The sequence below is a fragment of the Gymnoscopelus microlampas genome, assembly GCF_963454915.1.
Source record: "Gymnoscopelus microlampas genome assembly, chromosome: 2".
Lineage (NCBI taxonomy): Eukaryota > Metazoa > Chordata > Actinopteri > Myctophiformes > Myctophidae > Gymnoscopelus > Gymnoscopelus microlampas.
The window spans coordinates 35037521-35055163 of NC_139939.1; the positions used below are offsets into that span (position 1 = coordinate 35037521).

General features: G+C 41.9%; 2 protein-coding genes across 4 annotated transcripts in view; one reads left to right on the forward strand and one right to left on the reverse strand.

Moving 5' to 3' along the window:
* LOC311034037 (regulator of G-protein signaling 5) overlaps window positions 1–17643 on the forward strand; it is a 96245-nt gene that overhangs the window by 28079 nt on the left and 50523 nt on the right. The gene's annotated exons all lie outside the window — the stretch shown is intronic.
* Window positions 1–17643, reverse strand: part of cc2d1a (coiled-coil and C2 domain containing 1A) — a 22679-nt gene continuing 5036 nt past the window's right edge. For all 3 annotated transcript variants that reach the window (XM_084073248.1, XM_084073247.1, XM_084073246.1), the window contains exons 7-28: window positions 17400–17509; window positions 16495–16567; window positions 15767–15862; window positions 14801–14928; window positions 14371–14443; window positions 13639–13772; window positions 12184–12283; window positions 8335–8411; window positions 8000–8095; window positions 7184–7306; window positions 6848–6906; window positions 6554–6670; window positions 5579–5652; window positions 5342–5400; window positions 4598–4749; window positions 4129–4219; window positions 3655–3810; window positions 3071–3208; window positions 2832–2958; window positions 2600–2676; window positions 2450–2497; window positions 1–2358 (exon numbers count right to left, since the gene is read on the reverse strand). In XM_084073248.1, the coding sequence (XP_083929374.1) occupies window positions 2326–2358; window positions 2450–2497; window positions 2600–2676; window positions 2832–2958; window positions 3071–3208; window positions 3655–3810; window positions 4129–4219; window positions 4598–4749; window positions 5342–5400; window positions 5579–5652; window positions 6554–6670; window positions 6848–6906; window positions 7184–7306; window positions 8000–8095; window positions 8335–8411; window positions 12184–12283; window positions 13639–13772; window positions 14371–14443; window positions 14801–14928; window positions 15767–15862; window positions 16495–16567; window positions 17400–17509 (2141 nt within the window). In that variant the 3' untranslated portion in view covers window positions 1–2325. The remainder of the gene's footprint in view (window positions 2359–2449; window positions 2498–2599; window positions 2677–2831; window positions 2959–3070; window positions 3209–3654; window positions 3811–4128; window positions 4220–4597; window positions 4750–5341; window positions 5401–5578; window positions 5653–6553; window positions 6671–6847; window positions 6907–7183; window positions 7307–7999; window positions 8096–8334; window positions 8412–12183; window positions 12284–13638; window positions 13773–14370; window positions 14444–14800; window positions 14929–15766; window positions 15863–16494; window positions 16568–17399; window positions 17510–17643) is intronic.

The following is a 17643-nucleotide window of genomic DNA, read 5'->3' on the forward strand; positions in this document are numbered from 1 at the left end:
TGCCAGAGCAAATGTATATAATATTAACACAATTTATACTGATTATTACTGATTGCCATTACATGACCAATGAAAATGCAAGACAATAGTTTTCCAACCCTGTGTGGATACATTTGATATTTTATCGGAAGAAAAGTCCACAAATACATTACCCTTTATAAACGGTCTGCTTAAGATGAGAAAAAAGAAATAAAGAATGAAATATCAAAGAGATTGAAAAAAGATACATAGGTAATTCTGCCATCTAAATTATACAGTCTGATAGCATGATTTAATGTACATAAAGTTTGTTGCTATTCCTGCCATTGTCTAACGTTGGGTTGTCACAGAAATGTGTTTGATTCTTAAAGTGTGTGCTAGCGACTAGCCAGATTCACTTCCAAAATGTGTCCCCTACCCAGCCATCCACCACACAGAATACTGATTTGACTGTTGTCACAGCAACTGGGACTAGTTCAGAGGTCATAGGGTTACTGAAGGAATGGGCTGACTTTTAGGAGCATTTGTTTGGGGGGACAGGGGGTTAAAGTTGCTGCCCTCTATAGAGGGCAAGAGAAGTAAGTGCACAGCAACAAATGAGTGAAAAGGGGCCTTGGACTACCCAAATGCATAAACAAAAATAGTATTTCAAGATAGTATTTCAAGATACCACAGTGCTGTGGTGCAAGCCGGGGTTGTATATCAGAGCCCAACAGTGGCTCTGAATGGCTTCCCTCAATCAACTTCAGCTGAGGGTTAAGAGAATTTTTTGCACACTCGTTTCTGTTCGCTGTGCTGTATCATGCTCTATTTACCCTCTATTGCCATGTACATCTCAGAATCAATAAGTCAAATCCAAGAGACTGAACTGACATAAGTGAGTAGATGGATGTTGCCTCCTGAGAGAACTGAGGTGGCAGAATGTGAGAGATGAATGTATGTATTTCTAAATACATAGTGTATAATATATTGGAGAATGCATAGAAACAGGCTACCACCAGCATGTATTAATAATGCAATAACTTTGTCATTTGCTGTCATGGTGAGACTCATAAATCATTCCAATTAGTCTACATGTCAGCTACTGTTCACCGATTGTGTCCACATTAAAAAATATATATGGTAGTCTGGATGCATTACATAATGTGAAACCTCTGTCCTGTCATATGGACAGACATACAAATATGCATATCCATCAACCCATAACCACGTGCATCACTTGTAGATTATCACTACACAGCAGCTGTTGCCTCTCTGCTGGTGTCAAGAGCTACTTGACACACATCACAGTGACATATCACATTTATGTTGGAATTAGTTTGTTTCTTGACAATTGGAAGTGGTACATAGTGGTCAATATTCCAACAAAGACATACAAGTTAATTATGTAAAGAGGCCTATTAAATATGCCTCTGAATAAGCGATAAGTAAATGCTAAATAAAGTGTGGAGGGAAAAAAGCAAATGAGGTCAATGAAGTAGCTGACAAAGAAAAATAAGATGAGGCAATCCAACTCCAGAGCTCAGCTTTTACCATAATATTCACAGCAAGCCATAACCTTAGCCCCACCCCCCACAACTAACCCCAGCAGGCCACTCTCCTGTCTCCTTGGTGACACAAACACTAATCCCTCATTATGGGATGTAGCTGTGACGCCCCGGAGCCCACTTTTTATTCCCATATCACACCCTTCCAAATGGTGCAGATTACTGTAATCTTGGAATACTGGAGCAGACAGATTAGATTAAGCTCATTATACACACACACAAAATAAAGGAAGGAGTCAAAGACACCCTAGTCCCCAAGTTACACTTTTCTCTCACACACTTCTTTTGTGGGGAGGGGTATCTATAGATACCAAATCTCTCCATCTGAGATGATGTATAATAATCAGGTAACTCATACCAGATAATTGCTCACTCAGGCAACTCTCAAATCGAAAAGAAGAGAACAGAAGGGATAATCTTTTTGGGGCAGTTTTCTGTAGTGTTTGGATTTCCTTTTCTTGTCTGTGTTTAAGTGCAAATAAACATTCATCTCCCACTAGTATCGTTTTAAATGCTCGTTCCTACTGTACAACATTTCTTGACCTCAATATGACCATAAATGTCCTCCGAACCGAAATGCCACCACAAGGTTAAAAAACCTGCCAACATAAACAAAGGGATATTCATGCATCAGTCAAAGGCAGATGCGGAGCAGCATACTGTAGGAGTGTCATTATGCTAAAGGTAGCCTACTTGAAGCTGGCCTTGCTAGTGTTATGCTGTGTGTGTTAGAGCTAATATAACAGTACTCCAGTCGACTCTTTACTCCTTTGTTCTCCCTTCTACTCTTCTTCTCATCTCACACAGTGCGTCTCCTTTTCAGTGATTCCAGCTAAAGAAGAGAGTTGGAAAACAGAGGATGAGAGTACTGATATAACATGAGGGACAATAACAGCTCTACAGGAAGGCATGCAGCTATTTACCTCACTCTCAACCATCTTCAACCTGCCCAGAGCATCCTTGGCAGCTTCCTGTGAAGAAGAAAAAGCAAAAGGAAACATTTAATTACACAATACACACATGACCAACCACAAACACATGCAAGCACCAGCAAAGGCCAGCTCTGCACTCACCCTGTTGCCTTGGCTGGAGAATTTTTTCACAGAGTCAGCAAGCCCATGAGCAAAGCGCCGCAACACGTTCTCATACTCTGCACAGTTGGGGAAAGGGAAAATACATTTACACATGAGTGAGAAATGTTTTACTGTTTGTATAAGTGGTGTACTTTGTGTGTGTGTCTGTGTGTCTGTGTGTCTGTGTGTGTGTGTGTGTGTGTGTGTGTGTGTGTGTGTGTGTGTGTGTTACCTGCCAGCTGAGTGGGAGAGCCTCTCTCTAGGTATGCTTTCTGCCACTGCAATCTGTGGGTAGTCTCTTTGTGTTGATTTATCAGGTCAGACGGTGGATCTCGTCGGTTCTTTCTGAATTCACCAAGCTGAGGGAGAAAACATGAAGACCAACAAGACCTTCAGATCACTAGAGGCACAAATGAAGCTCATGGGTTAACAGACAGGCCACAAGTCAACAGCAGTGTAAAGCACTCGTACCTTCCTCTCCAGCCTTTCCTTGTCATAGTTCAGAAGACTGAAGCTGTGGAGTTTGTACTGAGGCGGAGAGCTGCTGGAATGACCGCTCCTTGGATGACCGCTCGGGTCATGCCTGGGCTTGGACCGAGGAGATGGGGCCTGGTGATTATAACAATAACAGTAACTTACTTACACTATAAAAGGTGTTGATAATCGTAGATCTCCTTTTCAGATGGAAAAGTGTGTAAAGCTTGGAATGTTTGAATGGCAGGTGATGATGGCAACCAGAGGAGGGCTTTATAGTGTTTGTTCAGACTCACACTCAGCTCCATCTACTCAATAAGAAAGGGGGGAGATTTTTAAAAATTATTTCAAAAGATAACACACTCGACCCGGCCCAGGGAGCCCCGAAGCTGGGTACTCGCTCCAGTCCGGGGGACCCCCCCCCTCCGGGGGACACCCGGCTCTCCAGGTCCCGTGGACCCACTCTTACGAAATAAAAGGCCTTTTAGCTTCTAGATCGGCTATTTTCATTGATGTATTTTTATCTTTTGGGTCTTATGGGTCTTGAGCTGAAAACTTTGGGAACCACTGTTCTAACTCACCCTGTCGTTTTGTCTCTCTGGGGGAGAGGGGGAGGAGATAGGGTCGAGGACCAGCCACTTCTCTGTCACAACCTGTAGCTGAACCCCACCGATAGGTTCTCTGATCTTCACCCTCACCTCCAGCTTGCCTCCTGTAGGTTTACGACCATCCAGCACCTATAAAAACATGTGCATGTTAGATGGGCTGGTGCGAGTGTAGTGTAGCATGCAGTGATGCACTAGCCAAACGGACCAGACACACAAGATGTGTGGCATGAATATGCCACGCATATTTTCATATGGCATACTGTACCTTAATTTGTGCTAAACATACTGATAAATATAAATGCACTATTTGTCAAACTTGTTAAATATGCTAGCTAGCAAATGAGGCAGGAGACTGGTGGTGTGGTGCAAGATTGTGGCTATATGTTAGCCTTGATTAGCATTGACTGACAAAATGTAATAGGCAAGTGTAAACAGATTCACACTCACCTCTATGATCTCACGGATCTCACATTGGTTTTCTAGAGTATCCAGCTTAAGCTGAGCGCTGCCAACCACCTTGTCAGTCTTAAACAGACCGCTGAAAACCGTAGGAGACGTACAGTACATGAGACCATTACAACTCATAGCACATATAGACAGAGAAATTGGCGGAGAACATTTGGAAAGCAGGTATCAGCGTTAACAAGGGACGGTCACTGTGTCGCAGGAGTGAAAACAAAAAGAAAGACTGTAATGTTAACATTACCAGTTCTTCTCAGTTTTACAGCTAATTTGTACAAACCACAATCTAAAAAAATGACCCAGGAGGAAATTATGTTTACTTTTTAATCTTTACTCAATCACGTCACACCTCCAATGACAGTGGCTTGTCCTTTTATGAACATGGAAACGACTCTCACTGCATTCTGTAAGATGCCTTTATACATTACTAGCTCTGTGCTCTGTTTGGTCTTACCCCTTATGGATGATCTCAAACTTGATGCCTTTAGACAGGTATACCCGTTTAAAGGCTCGATGAGTACGGTTTATGTTGAGTTTGAACTGTTCCTTGAACTCTGGACTGTTAGTGCTCTTCATTGTGCTGGTTTTGTCCCTCTGAGCCTCCTCCTATACACACACAAATATAAATGTAGATAGATATATCATATCTAATGTAAACTCCTAAAAGAAAGTTCTGAAACTTTATTTCGGTCGATTATTTCTCACCTTCAATAATACCAGATCAGTTATGTTTACAAACAAGGTATAACTTGAAAGGATTGTGCATTTGAGGAATGAGCAACACAGCTAACCGTGTGGGAAGCGCACCCCAAAAAAAATCCCAAATCCCCCAATTGCCCAGGCCTTATCCTGAAGAAGGGTCAAATGTGGCACGTTGATGCTTGGAGCACACATAAACTCAACAAAGTAGCAGGACCCATGCTCAGGTGCCAGTCACACACCTGTGACTGGCACACACCTGTCAGCACCTGAAGCTCAAAACGAGAGCAAATACCAACAGAACAATATTTTGGCAAACTCTTTGGGGCGGTGCTACCCACACGGCTAGCTGTGTTACTCATTCCACGATTGCACAATCCTACAAGTTGAAGGGGAGAAATAATCGACCAAAATTAAGTTTCCAAACCTTTTTTTATGAGTTTTATATATAGATTTTGTTTTTCTTTGGGGAAGATTTGTGCGAAAACGTGCTTCTCACCACACTGGGGAAAGGAAACTCAAACTTCACACTGGCATCCAGATCACTGGGAGAAACACCTGTTATCAGAGAGAAACACGCTAGTTAGCAGTGTGCACACGTACGTGTATAATATACTGTAATATAACTGTAAAAGTGACACAGAATTCATTAGCATGACTATTTAAAAGACACGACTTGCGACAAAATCACAGAGTAACGGTGTTACATGCACATACAAAACACACACAGGGTTACCTTGGGGCGTGGGTAGATTAACACCTCTAATGATGTACAGTACCATGTCATTAGCTGTCAGGTTTGGAAAGATCCTAAAACAGAAAAGAAATACACACATTGTGACCAATCACAAGCGACATCATTATGTCCGCAGTCAGTCAGTAGTATCAGTATTGGCTGAACAGGCCTCACTACTTTGGGTGAAATGCTACAGTCCCTGAACAGTTAAGTGTGAGACTGTGCTAGAGCCAGACTGTGACTGTGGTGGGTGTGAGTCACTGAGTCCCGGCATGTTGCTGTGTCCATCTGGACAATAAAGTTGACTCATCCACTACTCTGACCAAAACCAGTGATTGTGTTATTAAGGACTGGCTTTCACAACAATGTTTGAGCACATGGCATGCTCTGAGTAGCAATATTAATAAGCACTGTGTAGTGTACACACACAAATGCTACGCATATTAACTCTACCAGACACCATGGCATGTATAGTAGATAACTGGTCTGCATAGGGAAAGTGAATAGACCCTTTTACCACGGGACAAAAAAAACCCACAAATGTCTCACTTTTGTCTTTCGTAGGAACGGTTGCAATCGGTATTCATACATGTAACAGGTGCCCCAACCAACCTGTTGAGAATCACTAGTGCAGAAACAGAGAACACCTTCCTCTGCTAATTCCCCAGTGGAAAATGGTCAATTGTGTTCGTTGGAACGCTTGGCCAAACTGGAGGCACCATGGCGGAATCGAACCCAAGTCTTCATGGTTCAATCGCATATTTTTGGTGGGGTTTCCTGTCTTTGCAAAACCTCCAAACCTGCACTTACTATTTCTAGATTGGAGCAGGAGTAGAAATGGTGGTTGTACTGAACAGCGCATGTGTGAAGGGCGTTAACATTATTTCTAACCTCTCTGGTTCGGGGTGTGCCAAATTACAGAAATGAATGAGACAAGTGGGCACTTCTTCAACAGTAACGGAGTCAGTTTCTTACTTGACAGTGTTAAAAGTCCTCTCCTCACTGTGACACTTGGGTACAGGGTGGCCCTTAGCGTGGGCCTTCTTCAGTATCTCTATGCTCTTCATGCATTCCTCAGCCAGCTTCTCAAACCTGTGTAGAGTAAAGGATCTGTCTGTATAAGGCTACAGTATAATCAATGTTTTATGCAAATCCTATGTAAAAGTATGTAGAGACAGAAACACACACACACACACACACACACACACACACACACACACACACACACACACACACAGTATGTGGGATTAGATAGATTAAGTGTCTTACTTTGCCGTCTCGGCCACACTGCCAATGTGTGTGAACTGTTGGGAGTAGCCCAGACATTTCTGTACATGGAGAGAAACACCAATGGCTAAAGAGATTTGACTCATTTGACTCAAAAGTACGTTGTTCAGAAACTACTGCAGAACTGAAGAGGTGACGGGAGAGCTTTCAAAATCACTATTAGTCTCAATATCCACCACCAAAATTGTAGAGATTATACCAAAAATCCACCTCTTTGGCATTATGTATTAAATACAGTAGGAGATCTATTTAAGTGATGCATTTGCCTGTTGTTAATAAGTAAGCGTCTCAATGGGTTTGGGAGGCACCTGTCCTCACCTCATGTTGCTGTCGAAGGAGCTCCATGAGGTGATTGTACTGCTCGCTGGAGCGAGGGGAGAGAGGGGAGATACGGGAACGAGACAAGGAATAGTCCTCCTCGCTGACTGGCGCACTGGGAACCTGCAGAGAGAGGAGAGCAACAATCAGAGAGGTGTGAGGTTCCAAAAAAAAGAAACCTTGCATTTTAAAGAGACTGTTTAAAGGCAGAACGCAAAACAGAAGGTATGAATGAAGGAAGGTGTCGGTGAGAAATGTGAGCAACATTTCAGGCACGCACGCACGCACGCACACGCACACACAAACACACACACACACACACACACACACACACACACACACACACACACACACACACACCCCCCCCCCCTCACCCTTCCATAAAAAAATGGAAACCATTAAAACCGGGAAAGAATCTCCTTTTAGATTTGGGGTTTAGAAGTGGGGTGTTATACTTTGGCTATTCCCAAATTTTGAAAAATCATCAAAATCATCAAATCTTTAAATATATATTTTTTAAACTCAAATCATTGCTTCAGGGGGTCCCTGGAACAAACTATTTTCAGATGGGGGTCCGCAGCCAAATACATCATTTTAAGGGCATGAAAAAGTTTGAGCACCATTGATATAGCAATATACGTTTTACAGAAAACTGTTACAAGATATTTGTAGAACGGGCCTCAGGTCACACATAATCCGGAGACTCCAAACGACCTCTCTGCCACAAATAAGATGATCACTTTACTTTCTTTATTTCATACTTAGTGTCTAAACACAGATACATACTGTATGGCCCAACAGACATTAATATATTACCTTGGATATATCTACAGGAAGGCCAGCCTTAGCAGCATTGATCATGGGATCCAGTCCCTTGGCGTGTCTGAGGTGTTGGGCTGCTCCAGTCATGTCCTAGAAGAAATCATTCAATCAAAGAAGTCAACATTGAATCAAAAAATTATAAAATTGCAAACGGTTGAGAGAGAAATATACAGTATATCCTCTGTGTGTGTATGTATGAATGTATATATACATATATATAAACATACAGTAGTATAGAATAAACTATAGAGAAAAAGAAAATAAAGACAGAAAGAGAAATCTAGGAAAAAAACTAGCAAAAACAAAGTTCACACAACTTGACAGCCTACCTTCATCTGCTTGGATCGCAGCGCCGCACGCATAAACGCCTGTCGCCGTAGCAACAGGAAATCCAGTTGCTGCTGGGCTACAGGGATGATTAAGAAAAAGTCAAACTCTGTCTTAGGACACACTTTCAACACACACCCAGAGTGTCACACAATAGTTTGCATGAAAGACGAAGTGATGCAGACGGTAAAAAAGACTGCATAAGAATCCAAATCAAACATCCTCGCCTCGGCAGGTCAGCTTACAGTGCCGATCTAGATGCATCATCATACACCCCCACCTATAAATCACGGTTGTGATAATCGACGGAAAAAAGAGCCAGTCAAAAGTTCAGGACAACTGCTTTGTTGGATCAATAGGGCAATTGAGTCCACCTTCTGCCAGATTAATCCAGTTTTAGATTAACCCAAGGAGCTGTTGTGCCGTAACAAAGAGCCTGTACAGACGCCGCCAGTGACTCCAGTAAAAGAGGAGACTAAACAAACGTGAAAGTTCACAGACATGTAGAGATCAGCCAGGAAAATTGTACCCGTTTCCACACGGGCCCAAAATACACACGACATGATACATGTGATGTTTCATTTATCTGCTAAAAGCCTGCATCAGCATCCACAGTGGACACATTGCTTGCATGATAAGGTGCATCCTGTACACTTCCAAGCATTCCAAATAGATTTCAGATACAAGTTGAGGCCAGGTTAACTACTTAAAAGGAACATTTTGCCTTTTTTCCAACGTCATCTCAATATATGGGTCCTCACTAATGCTCACTCTGAGACTGTCATTTCTGTCACACTCTGTGTCTCAGAGGTGGACTGTGAGTGTGGATGGTTTGTATAAATGTGCCTAGTACTGCCTAGCAATAACATCATCTGTGTGAACTTAAAATAAGATTTCAAACTTTCTTGAAATCTTGGCTTCCATTTCAGTGCGCTATCGTTGCATCGCATTGTGACAGCGTAGATCAGGGATGGGCAACTGGCGGCGCGCGGGCCGCATGCGGCCCGCACCGTCACTCAATGCGGCCCCAGGCCAAAATCCCCCCCAAAAAAAAAAAAACTTTTTTTTTTTTTTTTTTGGGCCAAAAATGTTTTAAATTGTTTTTTGGCCAAGTCTACACCTGCAACCACACGTAACTTCTACTTTATTCTTCTTATTCCTCGTCTTTGTATTGGTATTGTTTGTGTTGGAGCGCCTCAGTGCGGCTGCAGAGTTCATGTGCAACCTCTTCCAGAGAGAGATAGAGACACTAGAAACTCTGCTGGAGACACAAAACAAACTGTGTAGACTTGGCCCTTTGAAATAAAATGTATTTTGGCCCAAAAAAAAAAAAAAAGTTTTCTTTTTTTTTTGCATTAGTCGACTGCCAGTCGACTATTGGCAATTAGTCGCCAATTAGATTCGACTAAACAAATCCTTAGTCGGGGAGAGGCCTGCTGAATAAAAACAAAGTTATAACAAATAATAATAGTTAATATCCCTTATTTATCACATATGTGACTATTATGGGCTTTTTGAGTAATGGGGTACTACTGGCCGATAAACGGCGGGCTGGGACCAAAATCCAGCCCTGGCATTTTGGTCCGAACCGGCGCACCGCCCCCGGACCGTTTTGCCAACGGGAGGGGTTTTGTCAAGGGGGGGGGGGGGGGGGGGGGTCCCTGCCGATAAACAATGCGCTCCCCCTGCCGATAAACAATGCGGCCCCCCAGAGTGATTGAGGAAATTTTGTGGCCCTCACCATCTACAAAGTTGCCCACCCCTGGCGTAGATGTACTGTTTTTGAAAATATTTTTTGCTTATAATGTCACGCCCCAGAATAGGGAGAACGTCAGGGTGAAAGTGGCGAACATACACTGTATTCCGGAACACTCACAATAATTATTGTGCAAATTCACCAGCACCTCTATTGGACAGAACCCTTTTCCTGTGAAAATATATTTTTATTTCATTTCATGGCCCATATCATTCCAAAAGTGATTGGAAAAAGTATATCAAAAATAACCTTTGTTTAATTGAAAACGTTATACAGTATGACTTTGATTTGATTAGCTGCAGCTAATACAATAATAATAATAATATACATAAACATATATGTTCATGTATATGCATTTGTATCATATGAAAATAAAATACATATGCCTCTTTTGTTGTACCATTAAAGACACAATAAACAAGTTTAACAATTGTTTTCTTTGAGTGTTTCAGAAGAACATAAGGTAGATAGGTAGGGTCTATAGTCTACATAACCCAATTCTAGTAAAAAGCTGGTGCCAGCATGTTTGGGTAAAGAATGCTGGGCCACACTCAATTTTACCATTGACTGCTTATGAAGTTCTCGCCCCTCCCGTTTGTATGCGAGAGCTGGCGAGAACTTCTGGGAACTCAGATTACTTTTGGAGTAAAAGCCCTTCACAAAATGATAATGACAATTATCACATTCCTCTGATCTGCGCCAATGGCATACATTTTCTGGCTCCCTGTCCATTTCTTCCCTAGCTGCCAAGTAGCATATCTGGAGCTTCTATCTTCCCTGCCTTTCTCTTCTCAGACAGCTTCTTGGGATGCTTTTCAACTCATTCTCTCCTCTGCTCTTATTTGCATCCTCATCATATGTATTCTCACTGGCATCAATATTACTGACTAGGTTGTTAGAAAATGGTGACATGATTGATCAGTGATTGCCTATCCTTATTGGAGTTGAAGCCTCAGCGATTCAGAAAGAACTTGGTCAGGTAGTAATGTAAGCATACAGTAAGCTCTAACATATCGTCGGTGTCCAGGACGAACCAGCTAAATCCATTTTCATCTTTTTTTTTTTTTCATAAATCAACGCTATTGAACACCCTTTACGTCTGTGTAAAAAATCTAAACATTTGAACCAATGAAAAGTAATAAAAAGCGCCTCAGACGAAAACTCCCAAATCCATTGGATCCTCTAACTGTCCGTCAAAAACAAACAACTCCCCCCCTCTCCTCTACAGTGGTGCTATTTCACAGCCTTAGCAGAGCGCGTTGCGCAGTGGACGAGGAGGAGGAACACGTAAACAAACTCCCCGTAGTCTGTTAACTATGCAGTGTACCTGTTTATCAAACTTAGCACAGACGCTAATGTTATGAAAACAAGTAATTATATTTCTAAAATCTATGACGTGTTTAATGAGGACAGCAATGTGACAAGAGGAAAGGCGTTCATAGCATTTCTGTCGCGCTAGTTCTAGTGTGTTTGGACACCTAAATCCACTTTAGCTTGATTTCTGCTCGTCTGAAACTACTAACTCCACTCGCGCTGGGTAAAGTGTTGATTTACCCGCGATTTGGGTAAAGTGTTGATAATATAATGACACATGCAAGTATCTCACAATATATACAGTCACTATACCAACTTTGATGAGGCAGTATTGCTTTGTTTTAAAGATATAAGGTTTTCTTCATTTTCTGAAAAACGTATATTTTGTTTTTTCATTTCCTGAACAATGAGCGTTTTGGATTTAGCAGGTTCGCGCTGGACAGCAGAGATATGTAAAAAGCATACAATTGACTTTCCATGGTCAATTATCTACATGTTAAGATACAGTCTGCTTTCCATAGAAGAATTTAAGAAAACCATAGACCATATACTTCCACTGTCTTTTTTTGGTTACCCCTGTCCACTTGTAGCCTTTTTCTCCATCTTCTTCCTAATGTATGTGTCATGGAGGTTCCACCAGTTTCTTCACCTCCACCAGTACATCAAATTGCGCTTTTTTTGTGTGTGAAAATATAGGACTGTGTGTAAACACATTTAAAGTAAACACTTGTTGTTGCTGTGCACACTTGATGTTGCTGTGCACACATATGGACACACCTACCTTTTGGTCCCAGTTTGACATCTTGAGGAGGTGCTGAGGAGCCTCTTGGGGCCTGAGGAGCTGGAGACTTGGCTGTGTGGTTGGGTGGACGCACTGCAGGCTGAAGAGAGAGAAAGATAGGAAGATGTCAGACTGGGACTATGGCACTGGATAGAAAAAAAATACGGTGTCAGTCCGTCTGCAATCTCGGAACCCAGAGACACACTAAAAAGGAAAAACAGCGACCTCTGCTGTTCTTCCTCCTGAGTGTGACTCTGGGACAATGGCGACGCAGCACATGTGCGCAAGGAAACAGGGTTTAAGTCTGCCTTCACCGCTCCACTTCCGGTGGTGAGCTTGCGTTTTCATTCCGACTAGATAACATTTCTACACGGAACACTAACGCCACTTCTCCCAGAGAACATGGATGGTTTTGGTTATAAGCCCACTTGTTTCTATGAAAAGAGTAAGTTCAAATGTGAATATCTTTCCGTGGTTGTCTGCTCCGCGGGCGCTATTGTTAAATTAGTTTCGGTTTAAGTTTCGAGTCAGGAAGGATGACGGACACGTGAATCCCGCCCACTACATTTGATTGGATAAAGCGCGGCCTCTGAAGCCACGCCCACTCCCACACAGTGTGTACACGTTCTGACGAACCTTCAAGACAGATTCCAACGCAGTGCAGAATCTGTTCTTGAGAGATTAGTCCGTCTGTGCCTGTGAGCAGCTAATCTCCAGCACCGTAGGACCAACACTCCCAGCAGGCCAAGGAAGAACCTCTGGCCAAAACCAGGCTGATTCACGTTTGGCCTATAACTCTTGAACCGTAGGTTGTACAAAATTGTTTTCCCCTGGATTCATTGGATCATGACAACTCCCCTCACCTGATGACGGCCATGTGTGGCCGTAACATTGTACCACCTGTCCTGTGCTAAAGTACAAAAAATGCTTTTATTCTATTATTCTGTGTCCAGCACCAGCAATGAACTGGATCTGCGCAACCCACTTCTGAACTAACAACTCCCCAAACTCACAAATCGGTACATATCTCTGTGGTCACGTGATGACATGAGGTCAAACAATCAAAACCTTTCTTGGATCATGACAACTCCCCATATAGGCCCCATCCATTTGTGTCAAACTACATTTTCCGCTATTTCGCGTTTTTGTCAAAACATATATTTTGCTATTACTCCTACAAATGCTGTCCTAAATTCACACAAATTGATCTCTGGAGACATGTATCATATTCTATTCCAATTGGCTATGACTGACTTTGGAGGCCCTGGGTAGGCATCCCAGACTGGCGGAGACGTGCACTCCAAGGAGCACACTTTTCTAGTGGCTTTTGTTTTCCGTACTGTTAAAATGACTTTTTTTGATGTGCGGCTATCGTTTCAGAAACTCCACCAAACATTAGTTAACTGTAAGCTGTTACATGACAGTGGTGTACTGTTCTGATTTTGTTTCTGCTACCTTGCCAACCTCTCCTGTGTCACCCTCCTCGTCCTCATCTGCATCCGCATCCTGATTGGCTAGTTTCATGGCTGTTTCCAGGACACCCATGAAGTTTTGCTGACCACCCTCGGAGCCCTGGATTGGAGGACAGCCTAGAGGAGCAACACAACACCCACACATCACATCTAACTATGTAAAATAACACATAATACATGTCACACACAATACATCTATGTAAAAGAAAAAATCCCTCTCCTTTCACTAACAGTCAAATGAACATGGGAGATTCACATGGGAGTCAAGAGGTGCACACACATCCGTAAGTTGGCTATTTCGACGGATGCTAGATCAGAATAAATAATAATGCAGAGAAAGAGAAGGTCTGCACACCTTCTTAATGCTCCCAGAAAAATCTTTATTTATTTATTTATGCAGCAGTAAAAAAAATACAATGTTTCGGCCTCTACGGCCTTCGTCAGGAATACACATACTCCGTCTTGTTCAGTTCTAAACTGAAAACTCATCTCACCTCCAGTCCCCTCTCAGCTTAAGGAATTTTGCAAACTATTGCACAGTACACTTGACTATTGTCTACTTGTGAAGTTACTGAATCAGATCAAGGAAGTGATGTGATGTTACTGATACAGTTAGTGATATGACGTTACGGATACAGAAAGTGAATCTATTAGTTCTACACTTGTCATAATGTTCAGAGTCTCTCTAAAAAATGACATGATGAAATGTATTGACCTGGTGGCACAGGGAGCTCCGCCAGGTTGACAGGCCGTCCAGCTTTGTGAGCTCTGATGGCATCCTGGTATTGCTGATAAGAGACACAGAGAATGACAAGGTCAATTGTTATTCAATATATGTATTTTTCTTTTATCTTATTCTGATTTGAACTTTACTAATAATATTTTTAGAGAGACAAATGTTGGCTCTATATATAACTGCATCGCAATGTTCTTACAAGTACAAGTGAGCACAGTGATTCCGTCCTGGGAAGTTCATAAGTTGGACAAAGATTCCAACAGTGCCTTTCCTCTACTGCCCTCAGAATGCAGTGTCTTTAAGCTTTCCTATAAGTATCGCAATACAATATCAAAAATAAATCAATAAAAAAAGAAGAGTGAACCCCCAACCTGAAGAAGTGCATACACATAGTCATAGGTTTGTGTACCTTGACAATGCGCTGGTGCATGCGGGCCTTGCGCTCATCTCCTTTGCTCTTGGCTCCCTCTGCTGCCGCTTTGTATCTGTCCATCCTCTGCTGCAGGGCATCTGCTATACTCCCAGGGGCAGGCAGGGCTTTGGAGCAGGCACGGACACAGACACACACAATATAACATAGTACTTGATATACACAACAAAGTATATGTTACGCAGCTAGCGTCGACAGATCACACACACACACACACAACACATACAGATGGGTGACAAATTAAAGGAAAAGAGTAAGTGAAGTAAGGTGGCCTAACATCTTATTAAGAAGTAAGGTGTTGGGACAGTCTTGTCAAAATACAGAGTTCCATACAGACAAGCAGATGACCGTAACCGATGCGTAAAATATTTGGAAATTGAGTTTTTTTGGCCAACAGGCAGCATTCTCAAGAAGCTTGAGTCTCAGTCTAGTAGAGATGATGACATCCCTCTCTTTGTACAGTAGCTGTCAACTGACTGTTTTTGCAGTCTGATCATGTGCTGAATTGACATTCCCAGTCAACTGGAAAGAAGAGTTGCTGTTCTGTTTTCCATGACATACTGTATTGTACTATTACATATTGCATCACTGTCATCCAATGTGTGCTTTTGATCACAATGTCTGACCGTATTTACTGATGTGATGCAGATACTTTAGTCAATGTTCCTATTGAAACAGTTAAGCAGTCTTTGTGACTGAAGCTGCTACATATTTTTATACATGCCACAGCATGCTAAGATGCTAATTGCCTAACTGTATCATGCAATGCACCTGTATGGAAGCATCTGCATTCCTTATGTTTCTTCGCCCATTTATTCACGATTTTTGTCTAAATTGTCACCTGCCTGTATCTTTGTAAACAACATGCATTACACTGATTTTTTTTTCTTTTTGGCTAGCAAGAGGGATTCACATAAATTCAGTTGTGGTTTACTGGGACCTTACCATCATTTGCCACCTGGGGCGCTACAGCAACAGGAGCAGTTTGAGGGGCCGGTCTGGAGGAGGACTGAGGAGCAGAACGCTCCACCACCACATCTCCTGAGAAGAGGAGGCAGAGGATTAGTTGATGAGGTTATGATGTAAGAAGGGGACAATATGAGAGGGGATGGGAGAGAGGGCAGCAAAGCAGAGTTTCACTGTGATCATCTCTTTTCTAAAGCTTCACTAAATTCTCTCTGATCTGTTGCCAATAAACAGCCAGAGAGTTCTGGCTGTGGTTGTAAGCAAGAATGCTGCCAACGGAAGGCTTTGAAAACGCCCCTGATGTAGTGAAAATGATTTGTGCTCATGTAATGTGAAACCTTTTGATCTACAAATACAAATTCTTAACAGACTCTGTTTATTATTTTCTCTAACCTAGCTTGTTCATGTTACCCAATCAAATGTAATGCATAAAGAAATGTGAACAATATGGTGTATTTAGTTTGTACCACTCTGGTAGCATTTTGGTATTTGGTCAAGTTTGGCCATGACTACTTTTTAACCACTTAAACCCTATATTCTTCGTTGACCAGAGGTAGCCCTACACCAAATCTCTTGGGCGAAAATAGGCCATCTACAAGCTCACAACATTTGTGAGCTTGTATATCGGCTATTTTGCCGAATGTTTGCCTATTTTTGTCAAATTAATATCCCCATTATGACATGCCATGCTAAAAGATTTCACAGACCAGGTGATGGTGGTAGGGAGGTGAGTTCTACAGGCTCTCCTCTGTCCAACGCCGCCACCACTATATCCAGTTTCTACAATAAAGAAGGTTACACAGTGATTAGGATCACATTAACACAGACACTCTGCCTCTCCTTTCTTTCTCTTACATGCATGCATAGTTCCCCATCTTTCCTTCCCATCTATCTTTTCCTTTCTCTACCTCCATCTAGTCTTTCCAAAATAGGATTGTTCGGTCCGATACTGATGTTTGGGAGTAAAAAATAGAAATCCCATAACAAAATGTGGCAATACTCCTGTTTTTACAGTAAATGATCATACAAAAACTTATTTTTTTTGGATGGATGCCTCAAACTTGGTTATCAAAAACAAGTTGTGATAAAGGCTGGATACAGTTGAGCAATAAACTTTATTATAAACATTTAATGCACAACATCCCTATAATAAACAGTCTTGCGAGGGCAGCAGAGTAGATAATGCTGATAGCAATCTGTTGGGCAAAATATGTGATGAAGCTTATTAAATTATTTATCTTTTAAAGCAAAAGAAAAAAAGAATACAGATTGTGACAGCAAACCTCTCGCGTATGTATGAAATTCATTATTCCTACCGTACAAAGTGGTGGAAGTGGTGGATGGTCTTCATAATTTACTCACCAAAGACTAAGTTTACCCACATTTGGCTATACTCGTTCCAACATTCGTCCATTCAAAAGGTTTTAATCTTTTAATCCGGTTAATTAAAAGGTAATGAGTTTCAGTTACCAGTTACCAAAATGTCTGCTACAGGCCAATATCAGTCGATATTATCAGCCTTCAAATAAATCTAATAAAAGGTTAGGCTCTAGTAAAAATATCATCAAAATTACTTATTTGCGTTAACAATAGTATTACACCATTGTGGTACCTTGGCAACGAGGTAGTGTCGTTTGGCCAGTTCTGTGTCTCCACCCTGCTTGGCTTGAATGGCAGCTAGTTTATACTCCCTCTGCCTGGACAACACAGTCCGTTTCACCTCTGGAAGGGGTGGGATTGGGGTTGGAATGAATGGTGTAGTTGAGCAGAGACACACACAAAAAAAGGAATCAGCATAGAGAAAATTGAAGTCAAGGCAGCAAATGACAAACAGATGAAATAGGTGAACTAGAATG